At 41.0% G+C, this 26722-nt stretch overlaps 1 protein-coding gene across 11 annotated transcripts in view; it reads left to right on the forward strand.

Annotated features, from left to right (window-relative positions):
* Positions 1–26722, forward strand: part of adgrl2b.1 (adhesion G protein-coupled receptor L2b, tandem duplicate 1) — a 162881-nt gene that overhangs the window by 43636 nt on the left and 92523 nt on the right. For all 11 annotated transcript variants that reach the window (XM_077556547.1, XM_077556551.1, XM_077556549.1 and 8 more), the window contains exon 2: positions 823–1034. In XM_077556547.1, the coding sequence (XP_077412673.1) occupies positions 959–1034 (76 nt within the window). In that variant the 5' untranslated portion in view covers positions 823–958. The remainder of the gene's footprint in view (positions 1–822; positions 1035–26722) is intronic.

Genomic DNA, 26722 nt, shown 5'->3' on the forward strand with positions numbered 1-26722 from the left:
GTTCTGCGAGAACAGAATTAATTGCTACGTCCATTCGTCTGTTAGCTTTGTTAGTTTCCCCCGGTGTCAGCGCTTCCTGGTTTCATCACAGCTTCATGTCCCACCCTAAACAACGCCTGATTGGTCCGACCTAAAAAAGGTCTTTCAGATTCACTGGAGCAGTTCAAGATGGATTCTCATAGTGGTTGCGAACAAATACCGTGAGAATTCAGCTTGCTGGTCCATGCTGGGAAAGACACAGGAAGTCAGCCATTTTGTTTTGAAGCTGACATTTTAGGATTGTTTTGGCCATTTGCAGGAGTCCTTCAAAAACTCACTTGTGTGAGATATTTTACTGGATTGTTACCAAATTTTGAATGCTTGTTCAGATGAGCGACACAAACTTGGAAAGATTTTGAGTTTACGTCATTGTGTGCATAGGCCCAACTTGGCAGAGCTGTTGGGTGACGCGCCAGAACACGGAACTCTTATTAATATCCAGGCAGTCAATGACGAGCGTCGGTCCGTCGGTAGATAATATTTCTAGGCTGAGCCTACATACCTAAAAACAGATAAATCCAGACTTTGAAGATCTTTAAAGCACTGCAGCTGACTGTGCGTCCGACAGTTGACAGCCGAGCGGACGTAACACCATTAAGCAACATCAAGTGTGCAAATGTTAAATCCAGATTAGTGTTCTGCGATTAATGTGGACATTCCAGTAAATCCCGATGCAACACGACACTGCACGCGTCCTCGTAAATCCGCGGCTGGGATGATAATTATGACATCATTGCCCAATTTGCTCCATTTTAACGCAGTCATTTTTGTGCATTTCTGCAGATGCGAAGATGACTGGTGATGCTTTGCAGAGAACCACCCGTCATTGACTTTGCTCCAGCTTCCTGATCTCACCTCCGAAAGAAAAGAAAAAAAACAACCCAAGATTTTATTGGACGGCTCGCATAACAATCAGACAATGGCCTCCTCGCCGTGGAGGTGTCCGGCCTTTTCCTGCCTTCTACTTCTTCTCTGCTACTGTCACTGTTCGCAAGGTGAGTTGCCATGGAGGCGTGCGCTTTTAATAAGATTCCGGCCAACCTTTCAAGAAGAGCTTTATTATTCAGTCTAAGCAATGCGTTGAATTTGTAACGGCTGTACAAAAAAGGGGACTGAAGAGCTGTTCAGCAGCAAGGTTGCGTTTGAGTTCTACTTCAATGCTTTCAGCTTTGGAGATGAAAAAAAAAAAGGTGTTTCAAACGAGTTACGTTGAACTCATTAAAGGAGACACACGCAAGAATTACAGCACAGTATACCCTTTTTTTCTTTTTTTAATCCTTGCTGAACTCGGCCTGTTTTGCATGGGTGTTCTGGTCTAATGCAATTAGCCACTGCCCCTCTAATGTGGGGCTTTTGTCACCATGACTACTGAGGGCGAAGTTAGTAGTATGTAAGTGAGAGGCCATAAATGCCTCCTTTGTATTTTTCCATTGTATTTTGGCACGTGGAGGTGGCACTTCATCACCAAGCTGACATGTTAATCTACAGGGAGTTCTCTTTATACAACAGTGCCAACATAGAACATTTCAAGGATACGACCGGTTTGCAATGTAATAGTTGGCGCAGCGACACAAGAAGGGTGAGGGCGAGGTGAGCAGTAAGCAGTGCCGCGCTCGGGAATCATTTGATGAGCTTTATTTTTTTGTTGTAATGTTTTAAATTCATGGCCTATGAATATATTTTATACATATTTACTGTAATTATGACTTCACTACGGCATTATCGTAGATTAGTGATTGATGATGGCACGTTCTGAATTACTTAAGAAGCAGCCGTATTTTGTTGGTTATCTTAACTGATGGCGTTGGATAATGCTCACCTCTCAAGACTCTAAATATATATATTTTTTTGTTTGGAGAGCAGAGTAGAACTTTCACATTTTGTGGAGCTTCTTTGCAGGTTAATCCTGAAGCAAGGCTTTTATTAAACAATAAGAATATGAAAGTATAATTAAAGAATAATTGTTTTTCTTATATATTAAAGATTTTTATTTATTTATAAATTCACACTGTATAACAGAAAACTATTTTCTTGCCTAGAGAGAGAGAGAGAGAGAGAGAGACAGAGAGACAGAGAGAGCACATTTATTATAAACATTTTATGTCACTTGTAGATCAATGTATTTGTATTGTGATTGACCATTCCCGGCTAATGCTCGGCGCAACGTGCTGTCGGTTACGGTTTTGTTTAGCAAGTAGATTTTCTCTCCGGAGTCTATAGACACTTGCCTGCTATTTTGCTGTTCAAAGTTGAATGTTCTCCACTTTAACGTGGTTTCAACCACATGTCTGTGAAAACTGGAGACGTCTGTGAAAATTGGAATCGATTACCCCAAGCACACACCAGTGCAACGTGCTAGTTGTGTCAGTCTTAGGTTAGCTTAGCAATTAGCTTGGCTTCTTCATCTTTCCTTGTCATCCCTTCGTGAGAACGACACTTGTTAGATGTGTAGTTTATTCACCACCATAGAGGTGATGATTAATAACTAAGGAGTGAATCCGGAACGTTTAGCCACGCTAGTGGTCAGGGAAGCTAGCTAGTTGCTAGCTAGCTGGTTGTGGCGCTATTGGCACCAAGCTTGCCTCGACTGCCTACGTACGTTGGCTTCTCCCTTTTACTATTCAATGTGTTTTAATGAGGCACAAAATATAAATTTTGACCCACAAACTGTGATGCAAAACCGCTTATTCCAAACCAACTCTGCTTAGTACTTGGCTTTGGCATGAAAGTATTTCCGTGTAGCCCATCGCTTGAAAATGGTGGATGTTCGTCCAGTCTAGCTGCTAAATCGGTGTAAGGACGCTATGGTGAATTAAATGAATCCCAGTGTTAAAGCACAATCTGGAAAACGTCTGAGCAGCTCGCTCAGACACATTTTGTGAAAATGGGCAAATAAAAGATTTACTTGGTTGTTTAATTTCACACTTGACGGCTGGGCAGGCAGCCAGACACCCAACTATTTGTATACAAGCCATTAAAAAGACAATTTTCTATGAAATGTCCCCTTTAAGTATTTGTTGAGACCCACACTTTTACTGACGCATGCTTCCAATGTCAAACTCTTTCCCCTCCATTCCAGCCCTTTTCATCAACTCCATAACAGATTGTCATTGTGCTTTGAGAAGCCGACCCCCCTGAGGAAGTACTTATTTTACTGCCGCCCAATGGAATTCCATGCAGCATGTATACCTGTCACCATCAAAAGCGGGGCTCTTGATTTGGTGCCAAAGCAGTGAAAGGAACGCCTCTGTGTTTTTAATTGTCCTCGGCGACATCCAAAGCCTTCGTTTCTGCCTTCTTGCTTCACTTTTGATGGCTGCGTTTGGCTGTAATTACAAGGATTGTCACAAAACACTCCCGTCTGCTACATGCCCATCAAAACCACCGATGCCGCTGCTCGGGCTGCTTGATGACGATCATTACACCTCCCCCCCCCCACCCCTTTTTGTTCCCATTGTACTGGCAACAAAGTAAGACAAAATCACATGCTTGCGTGCCGAGCATTGATTGCGGGTTATATAGTGGCTTCTTTTTGAGGAAGCTTGCTTTTTCATTACAATTCTGCCATTGTCATTTTTGTTCTTTCGATAGATTTATCTCTGGATGCGATGATAAAACAGCTGCTGGAGCAGGCGACCCAAGCAGTCTTTCATTGATTTGTGGATTTATTGACGGCAGTATATCTTACAAAGAAGTACCACGGCGGCTTTTGAAGAAAATACGTCAGCTTTTGGCTTCAAAGTTGAGTCGAGTAGACCTGGAGAAACACTTAAAAAGACAGAATAGCGCTTTGGTATGCAAAAGTGCCCGGTTTTGGGTTACGTCTGACGTGAGGGCCCTCGGTGCAAAGAATGCATATTGAGCATTCGTCGATATGGAACGAGCGTGTGGATTCCTTATGAAAACAATATCAGAATCGTTCTGCTTTCTATTCACCTCCAGCTGGTCGGACCCTGAAGTTTCCCATGCTGAGCTGCTTTGACTTGAGCCCCTTCAGTGTTTGCTAATGACCTCCTGCCCCTTGAAAGCAAAGACGATAATCAGCTTTTCACCCAAAACAAAGCTCACACACATTACTGATATTACTCTCTTTGACCAGGAGGAGACTGGAGGCGAGCAGGAATTCACTGTTGCGCGCACACAGTTTTGGAACGATAAACTCGAATCTAACTTGGTGTTTTGTCTGAACAGTTACAATTGCTTTCAACACAACAGGATAGCGGACGATAATGTCTGGTATGAAACTTGTCACCTCTTCCCAGCAAGTGAAATGCAAACAGGTGTAATCCTAGCTCAAGCCGTTTTCAAATTGGCATAATGGATGTCAAAAGTGCTCTTACACACTGCCGTTGCGGCTTGGCACATTCAGATAACTACTGCTTTCAATGCAAAGTTGTTTGTGCAGCACTTCCTACTGTTCTCTCACACACTTAAAGCATTTCACTTGTGTTACGCCTGAAGCTAGCAAATTCATGGTATGACTTCAATAACACAACACATTCCTGTAAACCTTACAAAAAGGGCAGTGAAAGAGTCGGCTTAAGTGGGGTACCCACACACTGATTTTTAAAATGTGAAAATCCTTATGCTAATCTTGGCTTCTCGCAATCACAGAAAAATTGTAATCAAAGAAAAATGGAGTAATTTCCCTGAGTGTACTCTATGCTTTTTAATAACACCCTAGTTGACAGTACAACTAAACACACAACAAAAATAAGTACACAAATTGTATATTTAAATACAGGACATACTTCGTCTTGGAAATATCGCCAGTGCTAATGCTAGCAGTCAATAGAAAATCCCATTGACAGGCTAATAAAAAATAAGCATTTAATTACGGGAATGAAAGTCCTTCAAATAATGAATATTCACGCACAAATGCTGTCGTACCACATACTGGCAGTAATATAACTGTACACACAAGTGTATATCCTTCCATAGTAAATTTCAATCGTGACTTTCTTCTTCTACTCTTTTTATCTTAATGTAATTGTATCTTTACATACTTGCACCACACTGCCCCTAAGAGGCCAAGACGCACACAGCAGGAACCGCAGCTATACAATTTATTTATTCATCTTTATTACCATACTTTTGACATTATTATTATTATTTTACTTCTTACTAATTTACTTTTCTGATTGTTCTTTCAGGTTAGATTTAAAGTTGTCTTTTTGGGAAGTTAAAGAAATACAAAGTGTTTAATTTTTTTAATTAATTCAAAGAATAATCATATTTATTAATCGTGATTTCAATCAAGAAAATAATCATGATTATGATTCCACTATAGTACTATAGTGACTCCTAATTGGCCATCGTTACATTTCACTTCACAACCAGACACATTCGGATTTGCCATCATAAATATTTAACCAGTTAGGGCTGGGCGATATAGCCGAAAAATTAAATCTCAAATTTATTTTTCAGTCATTCAGGACGATTATGATTTTTATTTATTTTAATGTAATAAACCCATAAAATGTTTATTTAAAGCTTTCATTTAATAAAAAAGAATTCCTGTGCAAAATGCTCATTAGACAACAATTAATGTATACCGATTCTAAATAAGTTTTAGCATAAACTTAACTTTCATAATTGGCACAATTATGTACTTGGTAGCTAATGTAAACAAGTCTCGTAAACCACCCATCCAACATTCTACCTTTTGTAACAAGAACAACAGCTTTTAATAATCCAGAAGACAAAATTCGGTTTAACTGTTTAGCAAATTTTCAACTATTTGATTATTGAAATGACGAATAATTGAATTAATTAGATTTATTGCCCAGCCCCGTGTTTAACATTCACGATTGTTGGGTCAGCCAATTTCAGTAAGAAATATAAATGCATCATATTCAGCCCAATCATTGGTAATTTGGTATGTGCGTAACCCTCTTTAAATGGCCATTGTGAAAGTGGTTTCAAATTCTGACACTAACTTAAGCGGAAAATTGCCAGGTGGTCCCCACATTCCACGTCTGTGCCATTTCTATAGAACGGTTGCTCAAACTCATGTCTTTTATTGGGGGCCACTTTCATGCCCGTGCTAGTACAGTGTCTCAACAAACATTTGCTCTTTATTCCACTGCTATGACACAACAATCAAACCGTTTGCTATTTAAACACCCGAGCCGACCAAGAATGTGGACAAAGACCACAGGAAGTAATCCCCCCTAAATCTGCCCTTTCTTTACTTGTAAGACTCCGATTTCAGCATTCATTGGCTCACAATGGGTATGTGCCGGTGCACTTGTGGCTGCCGCCGCGCACTCTGTCTGGCGTCTTTCATCCGCAGACCCAAACAGACTTGATACCTGCGTGGCCTACTTTGGAGCGGCGGAGTTGGCGTTTGGTACGCGCCTTAAATAACGGCACAAGACATTGAATATAAATAACGTGTACTAGACTGGAATTTAAACAGACGTCGCCATAAAATCACGGTCCTCCAAAGTCGTAAGCACAAAAGTACCTATACTTAACATTTAATAGACTCTTGTGGCTGTAATAAATGTGATGGAGCAAAGATGACGTCTATATATTTACTAAGAGAGAAGACCGCTATTTGATTTCTGGGTCCAGTGCAAAAGTCCACTCGATTTGTTGTTCTGATGACCTTTAACGCCATAGTCATTTTGACATTTTTTCTTTTTTTACACAAAAGCTACAAAATCAATTTGCATTAAAATTTGAACCATCTTTACACAGCTTGTCACAGCTGGGGGTTCTCATATTGCTGTTCTGTGTGAAAAGGACAGACATGGAATAGGGTGGTACAAAGAACAAACACAAACAACATTGTGGAGTGACATATCAGGCTACTGAACACTCCGCATAACACAAGATCATCTTTAACATTATGAAGAGAACAAATTCATAACATGATAGGATTAGTCGCCACCCCTGAAAAACTGCTGCTGTTTTGGTTGGCAACAATGTTTATATGAGCTCTGTGGTTAACATTTGTTTAAAAGTGTATGAACTGAGGCCTCTTTTTGAGGCAGGTGTTTATTTGATGAAATCCGGTCATCCAAATCCAAACGTATTGCTCTAACACTTTTTCATTTGCATTTAGCTTCCCGTATTAAATATACATGAAACCTAAATCCAATAGGTTCATACTGTCTTTTTTTCCTCTCCATTGTTTGGCTGTGTTTCAAAACCAAATTACAATTACAGGAAAAATGTTATGTTGTTGAACTTGATACTATTTGAATCCCTATTTCCTTCCTGCCAATCTATAGGATGAAGTACGAGAGATGGCTGTGTGTAAGGGAATTTCACAAGCCTGCGACACGGGTGTGAAGTAGGGATGTAATTAACAAATCGTTTTAGAATCGATTATCCTATTGATTTTTCTTTATCAATTACTCTGGTAATCGCCCCAGCTTTGCAGTAATTACACAAAACTTTATTTTTCTTTGTCATCCTAAAGCGACCCCAAACCTTAGGCATCTCCATTGACATTTGTCGCCAGAAAAGTGTGTCTGCAACAACAAATGTCCGTGCGGAAACACGGAAGTGGCCAAACATTGGTTCGGAGTGCCACTTTGGTTTTAAAATTATTCAATATAGTTTTTAGGCAAATTTTTGTGTGTCAATTTAACCGAATTAAACAACCCCCCCCATCCCCTACCCAGCCCGAGTGGGAACATTTTCAGACTGGACTCTCACATCTTCCCCTCTGTTGTCGCTGTCTGTTAAGTATTTGATGCATCACGCCAGACGCCAGCTTCGTATTCACCGAACACTAAACGACAAAACCTAAAGGCAGAAGAAGTACAAGCTAAGCTAACTAGACTAGCATGGCTCTACAAGGCCATCACATTTGTTGTGGCCACATGGTACTTAGCATTGACTTAGCAATTAGCATTTAATACAAGCATTATTATGCCAAGCTAATTACGTAGCTAGTAGCATGAAACTAACTTTTGAACAAAAGAAAAATCATAGCTTTAACATGGTAGCATTAGCATGATAGCTAACACTTAATACTTAACACGCAAATATATATAATAGCAAGATTTGAGATAAATTATGGCACGATAGGATAACATAAACATGTAGATTGTAGACGTTCAGTTTGACTAATTCTTGGGGTTTATTTAAATTTTCTTGGACCGGTGACTATGTTTGCATGCTGTTAATAACCCGAATTTTACTGAATACTGTATTCAGGTTTTGTAAGGCCATGAAAAGACGCGTAAAAACCCAAATGGGTTTTTAAAAACCCAAATAAGACCCGAGTTACCTCTTTTCTAACCCGAATTCTTCATGGTATAAAGGCGAATCGAGGTACCTCGATTAAACAAGTGTTTTACACATGCTTCACAAGGAATCTTGGTCTTTTGAGTACCCACCAGAAATACACAAAAGCAGAGATGGGCAAAAATGGCGAAAAAATTGACACAGCGCAGCAATACAATTTTGAACCGAGGAGGATCTGAAATAATGTCTTACCAACGGTAGAAAATGGCGGTTGGTCACATTACCATGTAAGGGAGATACTCTGTCTACGCAAGTATGTACAGTAATTTCTGGACTATAAGCCGCTACTTTTTTCACTTGCATTCGACCCTGCGGCTTATACGAAGGTGCGGCTATATATACTATAAAGCAGAGGTCCCCAACCCTGGTCCTCAGGGACCGGTATCCAGCCTGTTTTCCATGCCTCCCACAGCCAACACAGGTGGAGATCGTTATCAGCCTTCTCCAGAGATTGCTGATTAGCTGATGATATGAATCACCTGTGTTGGCTGTGGGATGCATGGAAAACAGGCTGGACACCGGTCCCTGAGGACCAGGGTTGGGGACCTCTGCTATAAAGGAAGCACAGGCGCGTCAGGCAGAGCAAAACAAACCAAGTGAGCCCAAATAGAGAGACAGAACTAGAGCGAGACAATTTGCGCCCTCATTATGGAAAAGAAAGTCGCGGGAATCCAGTGCGGTACCATTAAAACACCCGCGGCTTACAGTCGGGTGCGGCTTATATGTGTGACAAACTTATTAACAAATTTAGCTAGCGCGGCTTATAGCGAGATGCGCCTTATAGTCCAGAAATTTCTGTCGACAGATTATTCAGACTCATTCTGAAACCAGAATTTTAACCTTAACCCGAATATTGATGGCATGTAAACGTAGTCATTTCATAACTCACACAGTAGCTTGTCGGTTCCATTTTGTTTCCTGGTTTGCTACTTCCTCTTCCTTTTGGCTCTTCCTATCATTTCAGAATTAGAGCACATACCGAGCATGTCACAGCAGCTAGGATTTGACATGGACGAGGTGGACAAAGTCGGCCTAATAATTTATGAGCGTGTGTCGGGAAAGTCAAAGCAAAAAATTGGACAAGTAGCTTCTTGTAACTTGAAAAACTCTGCTGGGTGTTTTTTTTTTTTTTAATTCACAACATCAGAATCCTCTTTATGCCTCCCGCATCTTGCACACTGGACTGGCTTGTCACCAGCTTGCTGGCGTTTCTCCCCCAAAAAAGGTGGTAAAGGTTAAAAACACGTTTTTTTTGTCTCAAGCAGTGCCACGCATTGTGCCGCTTGAAGAGCCTCCCTTGTGCCATGCTGGTATTTCCAGTCCTGGGCCTCCTCTCGATGGGTGGTGGGTGGTGGGGGGGACTATTGTGCGCTAAGTCCTCACTGGCTCGGGGCCATGCACAGCCAGTCTGTCGTCCATTGATACGCTTGGCTTGCCATTTTATAATTCATATTGAGCGTTACCGCCGTCGCTCCGTGGCGGGGCGATCATGAATTATCGGCCAAACCATGGGAGAGTCACAGATGAGCGGTCAATCTGCGTGCCGTGATACATCAGGCTGCTGGGCGCTTTTCAAGCCACGAGGCGGGGGTCATCATGCAGATTTAGCACCACGTTGAGACGTTTAATTATTGTATTTTTATCCTACTTTTATTTACCCATACGCTTTTGTCGGCCCGCCAGCCAACAGGCAGCAATAACAACAAGCCGTTTTAATAGTAGCCGAGCGAGATGGAAAGTTTTGAATCAAAACACGACAGCGGATTGAAATGAGGCGGAGAAGTATGAATCTCCGGGATCAGCGTTTCACTTCTACTCGGAGGAAATGAAATACAACGCCATCCGCGATGGGGTCGCCCGACGTTTACGACAGCGATTTGTTTGCGTTCAACGAGGCGCAAGCAGCAATCATATTTCAATCCAGAATGTAAAATCAAGCCTCTTTGCCCTAGACCTCCGCTTTTATTATGTTTACACGATTTCCTGTTGCGAGGCCTTAATCTATCAGGGTCGAAACTACATTTTCTGACAGTTTGATTCCATTTGCTTTCCCTCTTAATATCACATAGTAACAAGTTGTGAAAACACCGAATCAGATGCCTGCTTCAATCTTTTCCTTCTCTTACAAGCTGCCTGCGCTTGTTTTTCTCCCCAGGCAGCCTAATTCAAATAATAGAAGAGTCCGTCTTACAACCCTGAAAAGTAGTTTACTTCGTAATTTTGTATTTGCTCCCGTGTAAGTCGCTGCAGGGTTCAGCTGTCATAACACGTTGATATTTAACCAGGAAGGAAGAAGGGATTCAAATATCAGGTTCATAAACATAACTTTTTTTTTGTTTGCAGCGCAGACAAACATATTGAGGGTGATTTATTTAATTTAAAAAAAAAAGGGGGGGGGGAGTAAGAACCTGCTGGATTTAGATTTCATGTATATTTAATACAGGAGAAGAACAAGCTTAACACAAATGAAAAAGTAGCAGGGATTTTAGAAGGGGACTGCCGGATTTCCTCACATTGCCTCCCTCTTTTAAGTTCATTGATGCATGCCATAGTTCACATACTGCTGAGCCCTTTTAAACTCTGTTGCTAATCAGAACAGCAGCACCTACCAAAGGGGGTTTCAAGACAGGGTCAGGGTTTCAAATTTGGGTTTCAATACAGGATTTTTTGGCTCAAATTGAGGCCAAGGTGGTATCATCCTGACTATGATAGGGGACTACCGATACCAGGTATCGTATCAGTGCCAATACCAGTCTTGTTTTAAGGTATCGGTACTCACGGCAGTGACCCATTCCATTATCGGCCGCCCTCCTGCAGCCGTTTTACAATCAGGGACAAGAAATTAAAAATTATATGAATACAGAGTTGCCATTCATTTCATGCAATTTTAAGGAAAAATAATGTATTGAGATGTATAGGTCTTTTTTTTAAATCATCTGTCATTTATGGGTGGGGAATTTTATTTACTAGTGGTATCAGTAGCGGTGACTACTCAAGAATATCGAACATCTCTAATCCTGACCATGCGCCATGACGTGCATGTATTCTGTAAATTCAACTGACTCACTTTCATTTTTTTTACAGGCAACATATAATAACTCCATGTTTCAATAGTAAGAATAATAGTGCCAATAAGAATATGACTATTATGAGTCACTCAGGCTGGAGGTGGCGAGCAATAAGGTGGAGGTGGCCGCCTCTGAATTTTGTACACAGGAAAAACCATGGGGTTAAGGTTTCAAAGTAGGGTTATATTTTTTAGATAGGGTTTGGATTTCAAGGTAAAGTTTGAAGCCATTGTTTAGGGTTTCAAATTAGGGTTTTGAGCCAGGTTTAGGGTTTCAAAAATAGCTTTCCAGTCAGCATTTCATTTTCAAATAGTTTTTTATGACAGGATTAGGGTTTCAAGTTTGATTATTATGCCTTTGACAAGTATAGTTGTCAATTACATTCTTTTTAACGAGGCCAGGTGGGGGAGAGTATGATTTTGCAACACTGTAAATGTCAAACTTGGAAACAACTTTACTGATGCACAACTACCAGAAAACGACATCATTGGCCCATTTTACACGAATTGAGTCCATGGAAGTAATGGCTGCAACCCACATTTTTCTACTGTTGATTATAAAACAACGGGACAAGGCAGAAAGGAGCGATTGTATTCTATCATTTGGCAGATCCGTTTAATATATAATTATTGAACATGTTGTATTCATGTGGGTATTCAGAAATTTGAAATTTTCTAAAATTCAGTTAAATCTGGGTAAGGATATATTCAAGTGTTTCAAACCAGGGTACAGTACAAATTACACTGTAACTGGACACACACAAGATTAAAAACAATAAAAGAAAAAATTATCTATTAAAATGAGGAAGCTGGAAATCACACATTCGACATCAATCAATGTACTATTGAACACTAAAATTGTAATCTTGAAAATCTTTTAGCCAATATGATTCAATGAGCTTTTATTCATGTTTAAGAGCAGCACAGTTGTGGCTCTAATTTGCCCAAAGGTGTGATTGAGTGTGAATGTTTGCCTTCTGATTGGCTGCCGACGATTCCAAGGTGCTACACTGCCTTTCCCGCTCAAAGTAAGCAAAAACTCAGAATGAAGACAAGCACTATAGAAAATGTATATTAGTGCCACATCTATCCATATTCTGCTGTGCTCATGCTGCAGATGATATAGTGCCCCGCGAAATCTGCCTGGCAACAAGCAGCCACACAAACACCTTTGCGAAAAAAAGAGCAGATCTATTTCTCTTTTGCAGCTTGCCAGCTGAATTTATTTTTTCCAAAAAGAACACGTCCAGTAATGGAGAGTTGTGTAGTGTTCTTATTATGTAGCCACCACCTTTTTTTTCACTTATATAAAACGTCACCTTCAGAGGAGTAGGAAATGCTGTAAATATAACATCAGAAGACTTTTATGCACCTACTTCTGCTTTCCTTTCGCTCGTTTCTTGTAATTGCTGTGTGCTGCTATATGATAAGAATCTAATAATATGTGTTGGTTGGCTTTCTCTTTCTCCAGCAGCTAGTTGCTCAGCCGCACCTGCAATGAATGCAGCACTGTTACATTCACTGTATTAGTAATCTCCTCAGGCAGGAGAGCCTATGCCTTAGCGCATGACCACACTTTTTTTTTTTTTTTGCCCAGGAATTAAATGTCACCTCAGGGGTGGGTCACCTACAAACAAAGGCCACCAGCCGATTTGCAGGTCTAAACAGTATTAGATAAGGAAGCCCTCTCCCGCCGTGCAGGAAATTGAATAAGTATGCCGCGCAGAAGAAAAAGTGGAGCACAAAGAGCGGTTTTGTTTGCCTCGCGCTATCGCTATTGACCCTCTCATGTAGCGTCTATCCCCAGTGAGGGTGCGAGGGGAGGCACAATGGCTTCATCCAGGTTGAGGGGCAGGAAACTGTCCGTCATCAATACAAGACCCACGCCCCCCCACCCCCCTCAAATGTGTATCTCCTTATCAACGCTCCCGTATCTGCCCCTATTGAGCGGAATGCCGGAGGAAAGGAAGCGGGGCAAGGTCATCGTGCTCAAGTCAGTCAAAGTGGGCAGCGGTGCACAGATAGTGGTGGGGGGTGAGGAATGTGTTTTTTTTCCTCCCCACCTGGCAGAGGCAGAGAGAAGTAAAACACACCACCTGACAAGACAACAAGTTTTTATGTTTAGGGCCAGAGCACCAGGTGAAGCGAAGGTCCACATGGAATTCTTTTGATGGAATGAAATAGCTTTTTGGGGGGGGGGGGGGGGGGTCTCAACATTTTCTGAAAACTCAACAATTCTTGCAAGCATGTGTGTCTTGGTGAAATATATTAGTGAGCTCCAATATGGGAATTGACTCAAATGATCATTTTTTGTCCACTGCTACGCCATCTAATGAGGCGTCAAAGGTTGATGATCATTTTGATGATTCATCATTTTTGGTATTTGGATAGCCTACTGAAAATTCTATCAAATAATCAGATATACTGATAAAAATAAAAACAGTATAATTTTGCTTGGCTAAAGAAACTATGAATACAGAATATTAAAAACGAATGACCGTCTCTGTTTTCATTTTTAGATAAAACATTTTTTTCTTAAACTGTGCTTAAAGGGGAAGTCGACCCCAAAAAAAACCACTTGAGTGCTGCTAACGAGCTCTTGAGTGCTGCTAGCTGCTGCCGCTACTAGCCGCTAAATGCTACAAACAAGCGGCATAAAAATAATGTCAGCATAATTGTTTATTAGTGTCCTTAATTGGCAATTGAACGTGATTTTAGATGTAATTTTATTTGTCACTAGGTGTGTTTCCATTACCCCCAGTTTTGCGCAAAAGGCAAGTTGGCGGTCACGGAGGAAGGGAAGTAGGAAGGGATATCAAGTCTTTTTAAGGACAAAGCGATTTAGCTATAGAGCCAATATGCCGCCGTTCGATGCATATTCCACATCGTTGCATGAGAAATGACCGTTACCCCGGGCAACGAGCAATCGAGCGACATACGGTGCACGTCCTCGTTGGAATCCATCCATCCGCACCATAACACAAGTTATAAGCGCGCGCACACACACAAACACCAACACCAAGTGCCCGAACCCGCCCGATGAGGGGAGAGGGATGTTTTTAAATAATCTTAACAATTTAGGGCGTCCATCTTCCGTAAACATCAAGATCACCTCCTACAGAACTGCGAGATCTCGCGAAACGGGAGATTACGAGAATTGCGCCTCAGAAGCGAAACGCTCTTCAATGGAAACACCGACAAGTCGAAATTCTACTTTATCGAAATAGTACAATATGGCTTTTACTTTTGCGCAAAAACTGTAATGGAAACGCAGTTACTGTCAGTTGTTGCTGTGGTTGGCTTGATTTTTACCTGACAGTGCACACTAAATAAATATATAAATAAATAAACGGGTACCCGAGGCAGAAAAATTGCCTCGATCATTATTTGAACCGGGGTACTTGAATTACTCGAGGACTTGTTTGAGCCACAGTCTGTTTATCTCGGCTACCAACAGTAATTAGGGTTGTTATTGAGCCGCACAATCTGTATGGAAGACATCTGGCTGGTTGCATTGTTGGTAAGCAAAATTCATTTATTTCACCTGGCCCTTGAGCAACTAGATAAGCAGAGCGCCGATCTACGCCAAGGCCACGTCGTCATAGGTAGACGCTACTTCCTACGAAAGGCTGAAATCTGTGATTAACGCTTATTATGCTCTCCTTTCCACTGCACAATACAAGCATCCCCTTTCTACGTCTTGGCACGAGTCCAATTCATGTTTTTTTGTTTAGTTTTGTTTTCTGCTGTTGTTTTCCATGGCGTACGCATTCAATGTCTGTTATTAGTACAGCACACACGGTCTCAGTCTGCGACTACGGTAGTGACACAAATTAGTCAGAACATGTCGTAGCCTCACGAACATATGTCAACAATGGTTAAAGTTCATTTTGTCTTCAAATCTATATAGTCCTTTGTCTTAAAAAAAGAAAAACCTAAGGACTATATGTCAACACAGTAGTATTAAGTTTTAATTTCGGCTAATATTTGTATCAATAACAAATCCAACAAACTCTTGATTAGTCACCAATACCGATACCACTAGTACTTTTGATACATACAGTTTCCCCCGCCCCCACAAAATCATCCATCTATCAATCCATTTTCTGAACCGCTGAAATGAGAGATAATTTTAAAGACCTCTATATGCCAATATAGCATTTTCCCTTAAAATTGAACAAAATGAACGGCAATTTTCTATTCTTCTAATATCTAACTTCTAGTCCGTGATTGTAAAACAGCCTCAAATATTACCAGTACCTTGAAAAAAGGCCAGATATTGGCCGGATATATCTGGTATGGATTAGACTTTACACCGATTTGATAGGCTGGATTGGGATTGGACGATATTTTGTGCAAAGTCGGTGATCAGCTGTAATGTTTTAATTTGCCCGATTGATTAATGATGTCGAAAAAAAACGATTTTGTGTTATATTTAATGTTGATCAGTGGTTTTTGAAGAATTTTCTTTATTTCTATTTTTCTCCTTGAATTTCAATTGGCGCCAATTATATGTAGGTTTTCGCTATTTGTGGGCAAGTTCCTATCCCCTTGCGAATGGCGGCGGTCGACTGCATAGTAAATATACAAGTTTGTTTAAATAGATATATTGCTCTATCGTTTGATCGAATTGGTGATAGGTTGTTGTGTTTTGTTGTTGTTTTCAAACTCAATCGCTGATTGGTGATCAGCTTTTTTTTTATCGTCTCATTTTTTTGGGGTATAACGACCTCAAATGGTCTTTCCCAGCTGGAGCATTTTTGGCCCATAAAGCAAAGTGTAGGCAGGTGTAAGCTGCAAATGAACACAGGCAATAATGGATAGACACTTAACAGGTTAGTGACACTTGGTTGAGTCCAGAGGCCCTGGACGAGCTGTGAAAAATCACACTGTGCATTTCAATTGTGACTTATGAAGTGGTGAATGAAAAGCTGCTCGGCGAATGTGTAATACTTATGTTGTTGCTTTGCCCTTTTGCGCTCTCGATCTGTGTTCAATTTGTGACGTGTGCCGACACCCTGGCGAGGAGAAGGCCTCCCGGGTTTGCTTCCCAGGTGGACGCCGTTTCGGTGGCTGAAGCGCGAAGGCGCGAGCATGCGTTTAAGACAAACTCAATCACCGCTCCTTCCTCGTTCCTACTTCTTTTCATCTTCCCGCTCCATCCACCGCCCTGAGGGAAGGCACCTTGAGCGGAAAATCCAGCTGGGTTTTAAGTGGCGGGGGAAAAAAACACAAGCTTGAAAGGGAGTGGAGGGAAGGGCAAGCCTGTAAGAGTATATCCACGCCGCACTCTTTCGGTGCGTTTCATCAACTCCCCACACAAAAAAAGACATGGATGTCGAGCGAGCAATGAACTAATTCTGTCAGAATGGCGCTCGCCTTAGAGCATGTGTGTTTTTCATCTTCTGAGCGTCGTTTCCCTTTCAGCTGCTTAGCCTTGGTGACAGTTATTTGTCTCTTTGAAAGGGTTTGTTTTCTCCGCAGACGATAACACGGCGTCGAATTAGACTTTCTCCTCAGCTTGACTGACGTGTCAACGGACAGCACAGCAGAGGCCGGAATAGTACCCGGGACGACTTGTTAACGGTGGTGAAGCAAGGGGGCCGAACTCAGTGCGCGGTTTTCTGAAGCAAATTTTCATGACTCGTCGACCATCTGCAACTACTTTGGCTGCGATTTGAAATGTAAATCACAAGTGAATGGCGTCACAACAACACCCAGGTTTCATTCAATTTCCAGGTTTTACCACGTGAGCGTTTTCAACAAAAAGCAAGATCGTCACTGTCGTTCCAAATTTGATCAAGTCTCGTATTTTTTCCACATATGTTAAAGCAACACTAAGGAACTTTCAGTTTACATTGATGATGGCGACACCATATGGACAAAAGTGGTATTTTTATGCCCTGAAGGAAGACCACATTTCCCAGGACAAGTGCATTGCGCCATTTTTTTGCTCACGCCAGCAAGTGAAAGCCGGGCTAATGTTGATCCTTGACTGTCCTTTTATCCAGGTAGCGTCCCTTTTTCTTCTTCTTTTTTGCCTCCTCAGACAAAACTTTTCAGTTATTTTACAGCTTCTGCCAGGAAAGCAGTAATCGTGCGTCGACATTCAAGTTGACTTCCGTCTTTGTTACGAATGGAGAAAAAGGGAAGTGATGCATGCCATAAAGCAGTCAGCCTTTAACATTTCTCAACAATAATATGTTATATGTGACATCACTAGTCTACTGTAAACATGACATTCTGATTAATATTACATTTGTGGAATATGAGATATGAAGCAAAATCCAGCTGTTTTATCCATCTATGGGGGCGGCCATTTTGCTACTTGCTGTCGACTGAAGATGACATCAATGTTGGTCAGGGATTAGGCAACGACCAATAACAGTTTACCTGTTTTCTAAAGCTGCGCTGTGATTGGTTGTTACCTGAGACCTGAGCAACTGTGATGTCATTTTTACTGGACAGCAAGTGGCAAAATGGCCGCCCCCTGAGATGGATAAAAACGGCTGGATTTTGCTGCTTTACTCATATTCCACTAACGCAATATTAACCAGAATACCATATTTAGACTAGTGTGGCTGCATAGGACATATTGTCAAAACATTTTTTGAGGGTTGACTTCCTTTTAACTTTGATGTTTCCACCCACTGGGTCAGGGCTCATCCACCCAATCAACAACTTTGATTATAGAGCACAGTAATTATCATAGACTCTACTCGGTTTGACAACAAAGTTCCATTCGTAAATTGCTGCGGCGGTTACGTCTGAGTCGGAATGTGCGTAGTCTATAACTAACGCAGTACGAAAGTCATAATTATTGTAAATCATAAACAATTTTTGGCCATAAATATAATACAATCAAAGAAGAGACAGTGAGGTGCTAACTGAGTGTGCCGCCTTGGGCTTCGAGCCAACATATTCTTACGTCGTTGTGCAAACTTGTTCGTAAACTCGAAACATCAAATGTCGACTCCGCTGTGAACCGAGGACCGCCTGTATTGTCTTTATTTGCAGTTTTGTCTCCAGTAAAGTAATCCACCATGTTGATTGTGTGTGGGTGTAGGTCCACCAGAAATCATAGTTTGAATCATATGGGCTACAGTAAGGGAATAAAATACAAAATGTGAAACATAAAAAAAACTGTTAACTGCTAGCAGTAACTTCTCCAATAAATGAAATGAGATCAAATAAGGCTTATGATAAAATGAAAATAAATAACATCTTAAATGTTTTAGGAAAGTGCAACATCAATAGGAGCTATCGATGATGCAGACAAGGGATAGTTTGAACAGTAAGAATTATAATGCTATAAAACCACAAACAATGGCATTTGTTATTGCTTTGGCCCAATCTACTAAGCCCGGGAGAGGTTTGTTTGTTTAAATGCCTTTTAAAGGCTGTGATCTGAACTGTATTTATTTACAGCGTAGACATGTGGCTAGGCACGAGACGGTTACACTTCCTGTCCCTTACCTAATTTGTTCCATGTGGGAATTTCCTATCTCTCTGTACCATAACGAATGCTCTAAACTTAAAAAAAAAAAATATATATATATATATATATTTTTTTTAACATTCTGGTATTGTTTGTGTTTTGGCTACTCTGCTATTTTTACTGCCAAAAGTACAAATACTTCCTTAACGAAATTAATAATGAACGACGTGTCTCAAGAAAAGCTGTTTGAGGGGATTTTGAAACCATCTTGCCAAGCGATTAAACTCTGACATTGTTTGCGACTCTAGAGATGTATTTTTCTGGGAAAGATACTGTATTGCACAACCACAAGAGGTTCAACTGCGTTTAATTAAGAGAAGATGACAAGAAGACCCTGTGAAGTGAAATCATAGATTTGTTTCTAAAAATACATTATACACATTCGGGGATAATTGCTGAAAGTTTGTGCAAAGACGAGTATGTCGTACTCATTTGTGGAGATACAGCATTAAACAGTTTTCCACCATTTCATTTCCCTACATTTTGGGTAGATAAACCAGGCCACTAATTTCTTCCTCTACGGCACACAGTAATCTAGCTAGCAATGTCTGCAGCGTGAAAATAAAATACATAAATACATATTTTCCCTGAATGCCACAATTTACATAGTAGCTCAGTGTCATTGTTTAAATTCCCAAGCAAGGAGGTAACGCCGCGACCTAGACCGCCGCCCTTTTGTCGGCTGGAAGAATTTTGAAGCCTGTTGACTCGCAAGCTAGCTGGTAGCTAGCTCAACTCAACTCTATTTTTAGAGCACTTTAAAAACAACCATAGCTGCATAACAAGGTATGTGCATAAAGTCCATCCATTTTCTTATCCGCTTAAGTAAACATCAGAAATAAAAACAAAGGCAGTTGCAACAATAAATTATAAGATAAAGACAGTAAATACAATAAAAGACTAAAACAATGCCGTGTCTCATACTGACAACAAGGGGCCCCAAAATTGAACCCTGTGGAACACCATATGACAGTGGGGCAGAGTGGCACTCAGAGCAACCAAGGCTAACACAAAAAGTCTTTTAATGCCTCTGGTGTCGGCGTGTAATAAATGTACATAAGTTATCCCATATTTACTTTTATAGTATTGCAAAGCATGACTCATGCTCTTGCAGCTTAAAAAACAAGAACTATGCCCTTATCACAAGATAGCGACTGAAACACTTTGCGGATGAACTGTTGAACTTTGACTGTTGAAACCTTCAGCGCCGAAGAAAGACACATCTGTATTATTATCTGCACATTGACTCATATCCGTGATGGTTGCTGCTGTGTGTTCCCCCGCCCTAAAAGAAATTAAAAGAGAGGGCTAGGCAGAATGTGCTTCAAAAGCGGTTAGGAGCTTTTTTAATAGTTTTTTATATATATATTTTTTGCCTTTAATTGACAGGCCAGCTGAAGGGTTGATAGGAAATCTGTGCACCTCTCTGTCCGTTCTCCTCGCGAGCAAAAATAATCTAAGTCTCTTGTCTTCTTTCCTTGTCTGTTGTTTATTAAATGTTCTAGGTTGACTAAACCTGACAGTAATGCCCAGTGAGATATTTTCAAGTTTCTGGATGAAGTATCATCCATTTCGCAGCAGGTTTCACTCAATCGGCCGTGCCGGCACGCCCACAGCATTTGCCAAAGGAGACAATGTTGTAATTTTCCATGATTTTGACGTTTCATTTTGTATGTACTTGGAAAAAATGTTAATCATCCAAATTTGTTGTTAACAACACATTTCTTACTGTGTCACATTTAAAATACATCTTTATTTTCACTTTACAGGGACTTTAACAAACTCTAGAGAGGGAAATTCAGGTGTAACAACTATGATGTCATTTTCAGTCGACAGCAAATGGCAAAATGGCTGCCCCCGAGTTGCATAAAAACAAGTGCATTTTGCCGTTTTACTCATATTCCTCCAACTCAATATTAATCAGAACACTGTGCTTAGACTAGTGGGGCTTCATAGAACATATCATCGGAAAGAACATTTTTGGGTTGACTTTTTTGATTAGCCATGACTTGTTGGTGTTGATAGTGTGTTTTATATACGCCATACATCACAGTATCTTAGCATGTTTTGAGCAACGATTATATTATGGAAAATGTGCAGTGCGTACTGTCCTTGTGCCAGTTTGGAAGTGGCTGGAAAAACAGCATCACTCGTATAAATAATCATAAACTTCTTACTTCACCAGGCGTGTTTTCCTGACCTTGAATCAAATCTTTTATGATCATGATTCATAGTGTCATTGCTTGGCCTAAGTTCATGCTCAAACCCATAAAATGGGTGTCATTGTAAAGTTGTGTTGTACTATCCCATCTCATGGTATTAAAAACACATTTGGGCAAGTTTTATTTATTTATTTATTATGCCTGAGTCATTGTCAAACCGGACTTTCAGTTTGAATTACTCACTGGTAAAAGAAGCAACGAGGCTCAAATCATGCAGCTGCTTCGGCCACTTTAACGCTTATTTTCTGCCTCAACAACCACGATTGCTTCCAAACACAAAATACGCCGCCCTCTTTCAAATCCTACTGCAGCTAAGCAGACGGCTTATCATGACTGGAGCTGCTGCTATCATGTCAAAAAAAAGTCTTAAATCTCATGAGCCATCAAGTGAAGCGTTGATGTGAAAAGTAGAGAAAAAAATCTATCACCTGCACGTGTACATCCTCCAAATTGGCCCACCTGAGGAATCTGTGTATCATTTGGTCTTTCCATTTTCAGTTGGCAGATTATTAATATTGATATAAATGACAGTGTTTTTAAAATGTAATTTTAGGCTCAGATCAATAGTATGACATTGAAAAACGGCTATAGGACTGACTGAAATTTGAATATCTAATTGGTCGTGTTTACATGACCTGGAACTTGGTAATGAGCATGTGTATGGCTGTGTTAGCTTGTTAGCGGCCACAGTCAATCCAGACCATGACCACAATCCATCAAATGATGCATTAGCTATATTATGTCAAGACCAAATGCATTTGAAGCGTTATTGTAATCGGCTTCTGACACGGAAGATATGCTTTGCTGCTGTCACAGCCAATTTGTATACGTTTTCCTACTGCTTGACTTGTTTGCACCATACTCTCCTAACTTTCTGGGGCCACGCCCACCAACCGACACATATAGACACAGTTCATCACATATTATTGCACAGTGATGAAGCGATTTGCGCCGTTATGACATTTTGATCTCAGCCTAAAATAGAACTCCCCCCACCCCTCCATTTGAACAAATTTTCTCCTAAAAACGTATGAAAGTGTTCTACTTTAAATATTGCCATGGTCCCATGTTGTTTATACTAGAGCAGGGGTGGCCAAGTTCGGTCCTCGAGAGACACTATCCAGCCTGTTTTCCATGTTTCTCTCCACTAACGCACCTGATTCATGATCAGGATCGTTGTCAGGCTTCTGCAAAGCTTGCTGATGAGCTGATCATTAGAATCAGCTGCGCTGAAGGAGGAAGACATGGAAAACAGGCTGGATAGTGGCTCTCGAGGACCGAACTTGGCCACCCCTGTACTAGAGCATACAGAAGGCTTTGATGCAGCTTCTGACCCGAAGAGGTCACTTGAGGCAACAGTAGTTATTACAAAACACGGCCAGCAGGTGGCAGCAGAGTATAAGAGATCAACCATGGCCATGTTGCAACAATCTCTTATCCCCAGTGTTTTGAACAGGTTTGTGAATAATGATGAAACTTAGCTGGATTCTAATGCTAATTGCCACAAAACGGAAACGGATACAAGTATATTTGAGTTTTCCTGATGAAAGAAGAGACTCTAATCTTTCTTTTGGTAGGTTCCATGTTTTTATAGCAATAGAACACAATATTCTGTGGGCCTTCCAAAATCAGTCAAAATCCAGTAAAACAGCCAGGAGTGAAGGGGGTTGCTTCAGTGTGAAGGGCTGGGAGTGAATGAGTTAATGAAATAATCAGTCACTGTTCAGTTTTATGATTTGGAATTGTCAATTGATAATGGAGAGAATGAATAATACTGTACATGGAATCTGAGTTGAGCTCGGTCTGAAATTGACAAATGTGTTCCCTTTCAACAATAGGCTGTTTTCTCAACAGCATTTGAATTCAGTAACGTCACGATGTAAACATCACAGAAGACAGCGCCGCATCGAACCCCAAATGGACCGGATGGATTTGTAAATAGCAGGTTTCTATTTTGGAATCCTCCTATCGCAATCTAGAGTGTCTGATAGCAGTCGTCTGGGAAAGGGAGGGCGCGGCTGAGGCTATTGTGGTCTTGTCTGACACTGTCTTTAGAAACAATTCCCAACAAGGCAGGCCCGAAGCGGATGGATTTAAGTGTCACAAGAAATGCTAGCAAAAGCTCTACCACTACTCTGTGAGTGTTTGGCCGCATGTCGACGCTTGAAATGAAATGAGAGATATTGTGTTGTTGGTATTTGAAAAGCAGGTGTTGTTTTTGTCCCAAATCTCCTCGCTCATCTCACACCCTGCCACTGGCCGTCATTCACGTGGCAAGCGTCCGTGCATGGCACTGCCTGTAGACTTCTCGCAAATATGGGTTGTTTGGCTATTGCATGGTGTGTGGATTGTGAGGTGTAAGACTTCCACTAAAATTGGGCCAAATTTGAGCATATCAGCAAAAGATATCTGTTAGTTTAAACTAATATCCTGAGTGATTATCCTGTGTGTAAGGAAGACTTTTTTTCTCTTCAGTATGCTCGAATCTGCTCTGTATTTAACAATGGCAAATGTGTGTGGTCAACACAGAGATGCGCCAAGCCATGGGCTCTCTGAATGTGATGTGCGTGGTTGTGTTTTGGATAATTTGTTGCTTCTGCTAAGTGGTTAGCACTCTCACAGGTTTTCTTCTACCTGCTTTTGTTGCCTTGATATGGTATTGAGCAACTTTTTTCTAAACGAGGACTTTGATTTACTTTACATTGCTTTATATTTACATTAGCCCAACAATTAGCTGCCGTATGTGAACGACAGTAAGCAAAACACAGTATGAAATATGTGTCATGGTCGTCATGGCTAGCATCATTAAAAACTAGCTAGCAATATGAAAAGCAAAACTAGTGCGGTAACAATTCCGTGGTCATGCAGGTTTTGTTGAACTTGTCTTCATTGTTCATTTCCTTTAGAAGAAAAATATTGATGTAAAGAAGATTCAAGCTGTTGATGTTTCATGGATATGTTGGTGTTCAAATAAAGCAATCAGTTTTGCGGTTTGTTCCCCCATTGCACCCAATGTGAACCAAACCTGAATTTAAAATCAAGGTATGTACCAAATCATGTTTTTGGTGTTACCGTTACACTCTTATGGCTTATAATACATTACTGCTTTTTTTGTTTTGTTTTTCTTGGTTTGACATTGAACTTGTGTCTTGAAATTTTGACCAATGTCACAGAAATGGATTATGTTCGTGCGTCGTAGTACCGCCACATATTTGAGTTGCTGCTACTTTGTTCCCCTACTATCAATAATTCATTGATATTTGTCCTACTTTTCTCATTCTCGTCGGAAATCTCCATTCCAAAAGAAAAAAATATGTACTCCCTGACCACTCCGGATATGGGATTATAGAGGCATTCCCGGGCCGTTGGAGGCCAAGCTTGACTCTCAGATCTCCTCTTGGGCTCCCAGTATTATTTTGAAGCAAACAACATAAAAAGACAAACAATCTTCAAGTGCCCCCGCTGTGGCCGCGGCGGGGGCGCTCTTATTTGACTAAAGGCTACACCCTCCTTTATGCCCGCAAAAGAGAGTGTCTCCGTCAAAGGAACAATGGGGGCCAGACGCAGGGGGGGGAAACGGGCGCCATTTGCATGCAGCTGTTTGCCGTTTCCAAGACCACAAAGGCCAATCAAAAAGGAAGCTTAATGGGGGATGACAAGCATCAAGCAATGCCTCTACGCTCCGTCTGTGTCAGTCCTCGCCACTCTGTCTAACTTCTAAAAACTGTCCCACTTTCTTTCTTTTTTTAACATTCCGCTCTTTCTTGTATATCCTTAGGCGATTAGGCTTAAAAGGTCCGCCATGACTCCGTCCAAGATGAACTTCGAGATAGAAATACGCAGTACGGTCCGGTGGCCACACTGGCCAAATGGCAATATTTTGACATTCATTATCCTTTCATTTCACCTGCGGGCGTTTTAAACGACCCACGGTGCCACGGGATGTTTGAGATGCGCCCATCTGAGCTGCCGAGCCACTTCCAATTTCAAGGGTGTTGATAGAAAACAAATTATGTATTAGGTGGGGGGATTTTCAGTAGTGAATTATAGTCTGTCAACTGAAGACGTAAGGGGGGAAAAAAAGAAATCCCTGAATGAAACGTAGTGAGGAGCGTTCCCGGGCCTGGCTTGGCTCTGTCGAGCTCAATAGAAGGCTTAGCAGGCAGGTCAGAGGGAGGAATCTGAAAAGCTACTTTGCCCACAGTCACTCACTGACCAGAATGCCTGATAAGGCTTCATGTCAACAGGGCCACAAATAGGGATCACAGCCAATTATAGCCAAGGCAAAAGTGGTTGCCATGGCGATTAGACAAAACCTTCTCTATGAAGCAGTATTCAATTCCCTCACTGATTGTATAAATTCATGTTAATCTGGGCTACAGATAAAGATCGTCCAACCACTTTATTTTCATTCTTCCGCCTACACATAGGGATTATGGATATGGACGTTTTCCCTTTGCAGTCATCTTGATAGCATTTCCCCTCACAGCTTGTGACCTTTTGTCACCTGTCGTCATCCAAAATTGAGTAGTCAAACAAAAACGCCAGATGAAAAGATGTTCATTCGTCACTGGGATGCCGGAATTTTGCGCGCATCATCTTGCCCACCTTTTATAAAGTGTCAGTGAACTGGAACGCAGACGACCGGGAAGAACTCGAGTTAAACATTACTTCCACAACAGGAATGACTGGAAATGTGGAAAGTCCAAAGTCCTATTTTCAGAAATCTTCATACCCAATCAACCAAACAAGTGAGGTAAAAGGAACAACTCTCACATTTTCACACTTATTTCCACATTTCTGCAAATAGTGACCAATAAAAAAACTATTATCGAAAGTCTCTACTTCCTGTAGGATTATCTATTTTACTGCATAGAGAAGTTATGTACAACAAGTTCCGCACCACTTAATAAACTTGACAGACTGTTTTCCTGTGCTGCTGTTTTGGGTAGTAAGCAGTCCCAGCAGTTAACTATTGAATGTATATGGGTGAACAATAGCGTGCAATAATTACAGTTAGGAAATGGAGCGCGCTTATTTGTTCAAATGGATGCACCCAGGCGACTAATTAGGACAGTGTTGTCCAACCTTAACTGAGCCAATGCACATACTGTAACTTATTTTAGAAAAAGCTCGCTGCACATGACCAAGCAAAAATGTCACCCAAAAATATACACACTGAAATAATGATTGTCTTGTCTCACTTTAGTTACACATTTACTTAGTAAAGTAGTTCTCCAAACTTACTTGAACTCTGCTGCTAACAAAATCAGAAGCACCTACCCACCACTTTTTTAGCTCATCTTACAATGTTGCAAACGGGTTCCTTAGGCAGCAGTAAAAATGATGACTTTTCTCGCATTACATGGAGAGAGTGTCAATAACGGCTTTGCTATTTGCCATCGTCATTTTATTTTGCTTTAAATTTCCCATTTCACGTGAAACTCTAATATACCGCCAACCAAAGGCGTGCCACAAATCATCAATCCTTAACATTTGGCCAATGGCTTCTTCTTTAAAATAACATGCGTGTCAATGCGAGTGGATTCTGCTTAGCTCCGCTGTTTATCACCTCATTAGGAGACGTCGGCAGAGCCGAACAGTACGTGGGGAGCTGCGGGGTCAGTCCAT

Source organism: Vanacampus margaritifer, chromosome 2, assembly GCF_051991255.1.
Source record: "Vanacampus margaritifer isolate UIUO_Vmar chromosome 2, RoL_Vmar_1.0, whole genome shotgun sequence".
Classification (NCBI taxonomy): Eukaryota; Metazoa; Chordata; class Actinopteri; order Syngnathiformes; family Syngnathidae; genus Vanacampus; species Vanacampus margaritifer.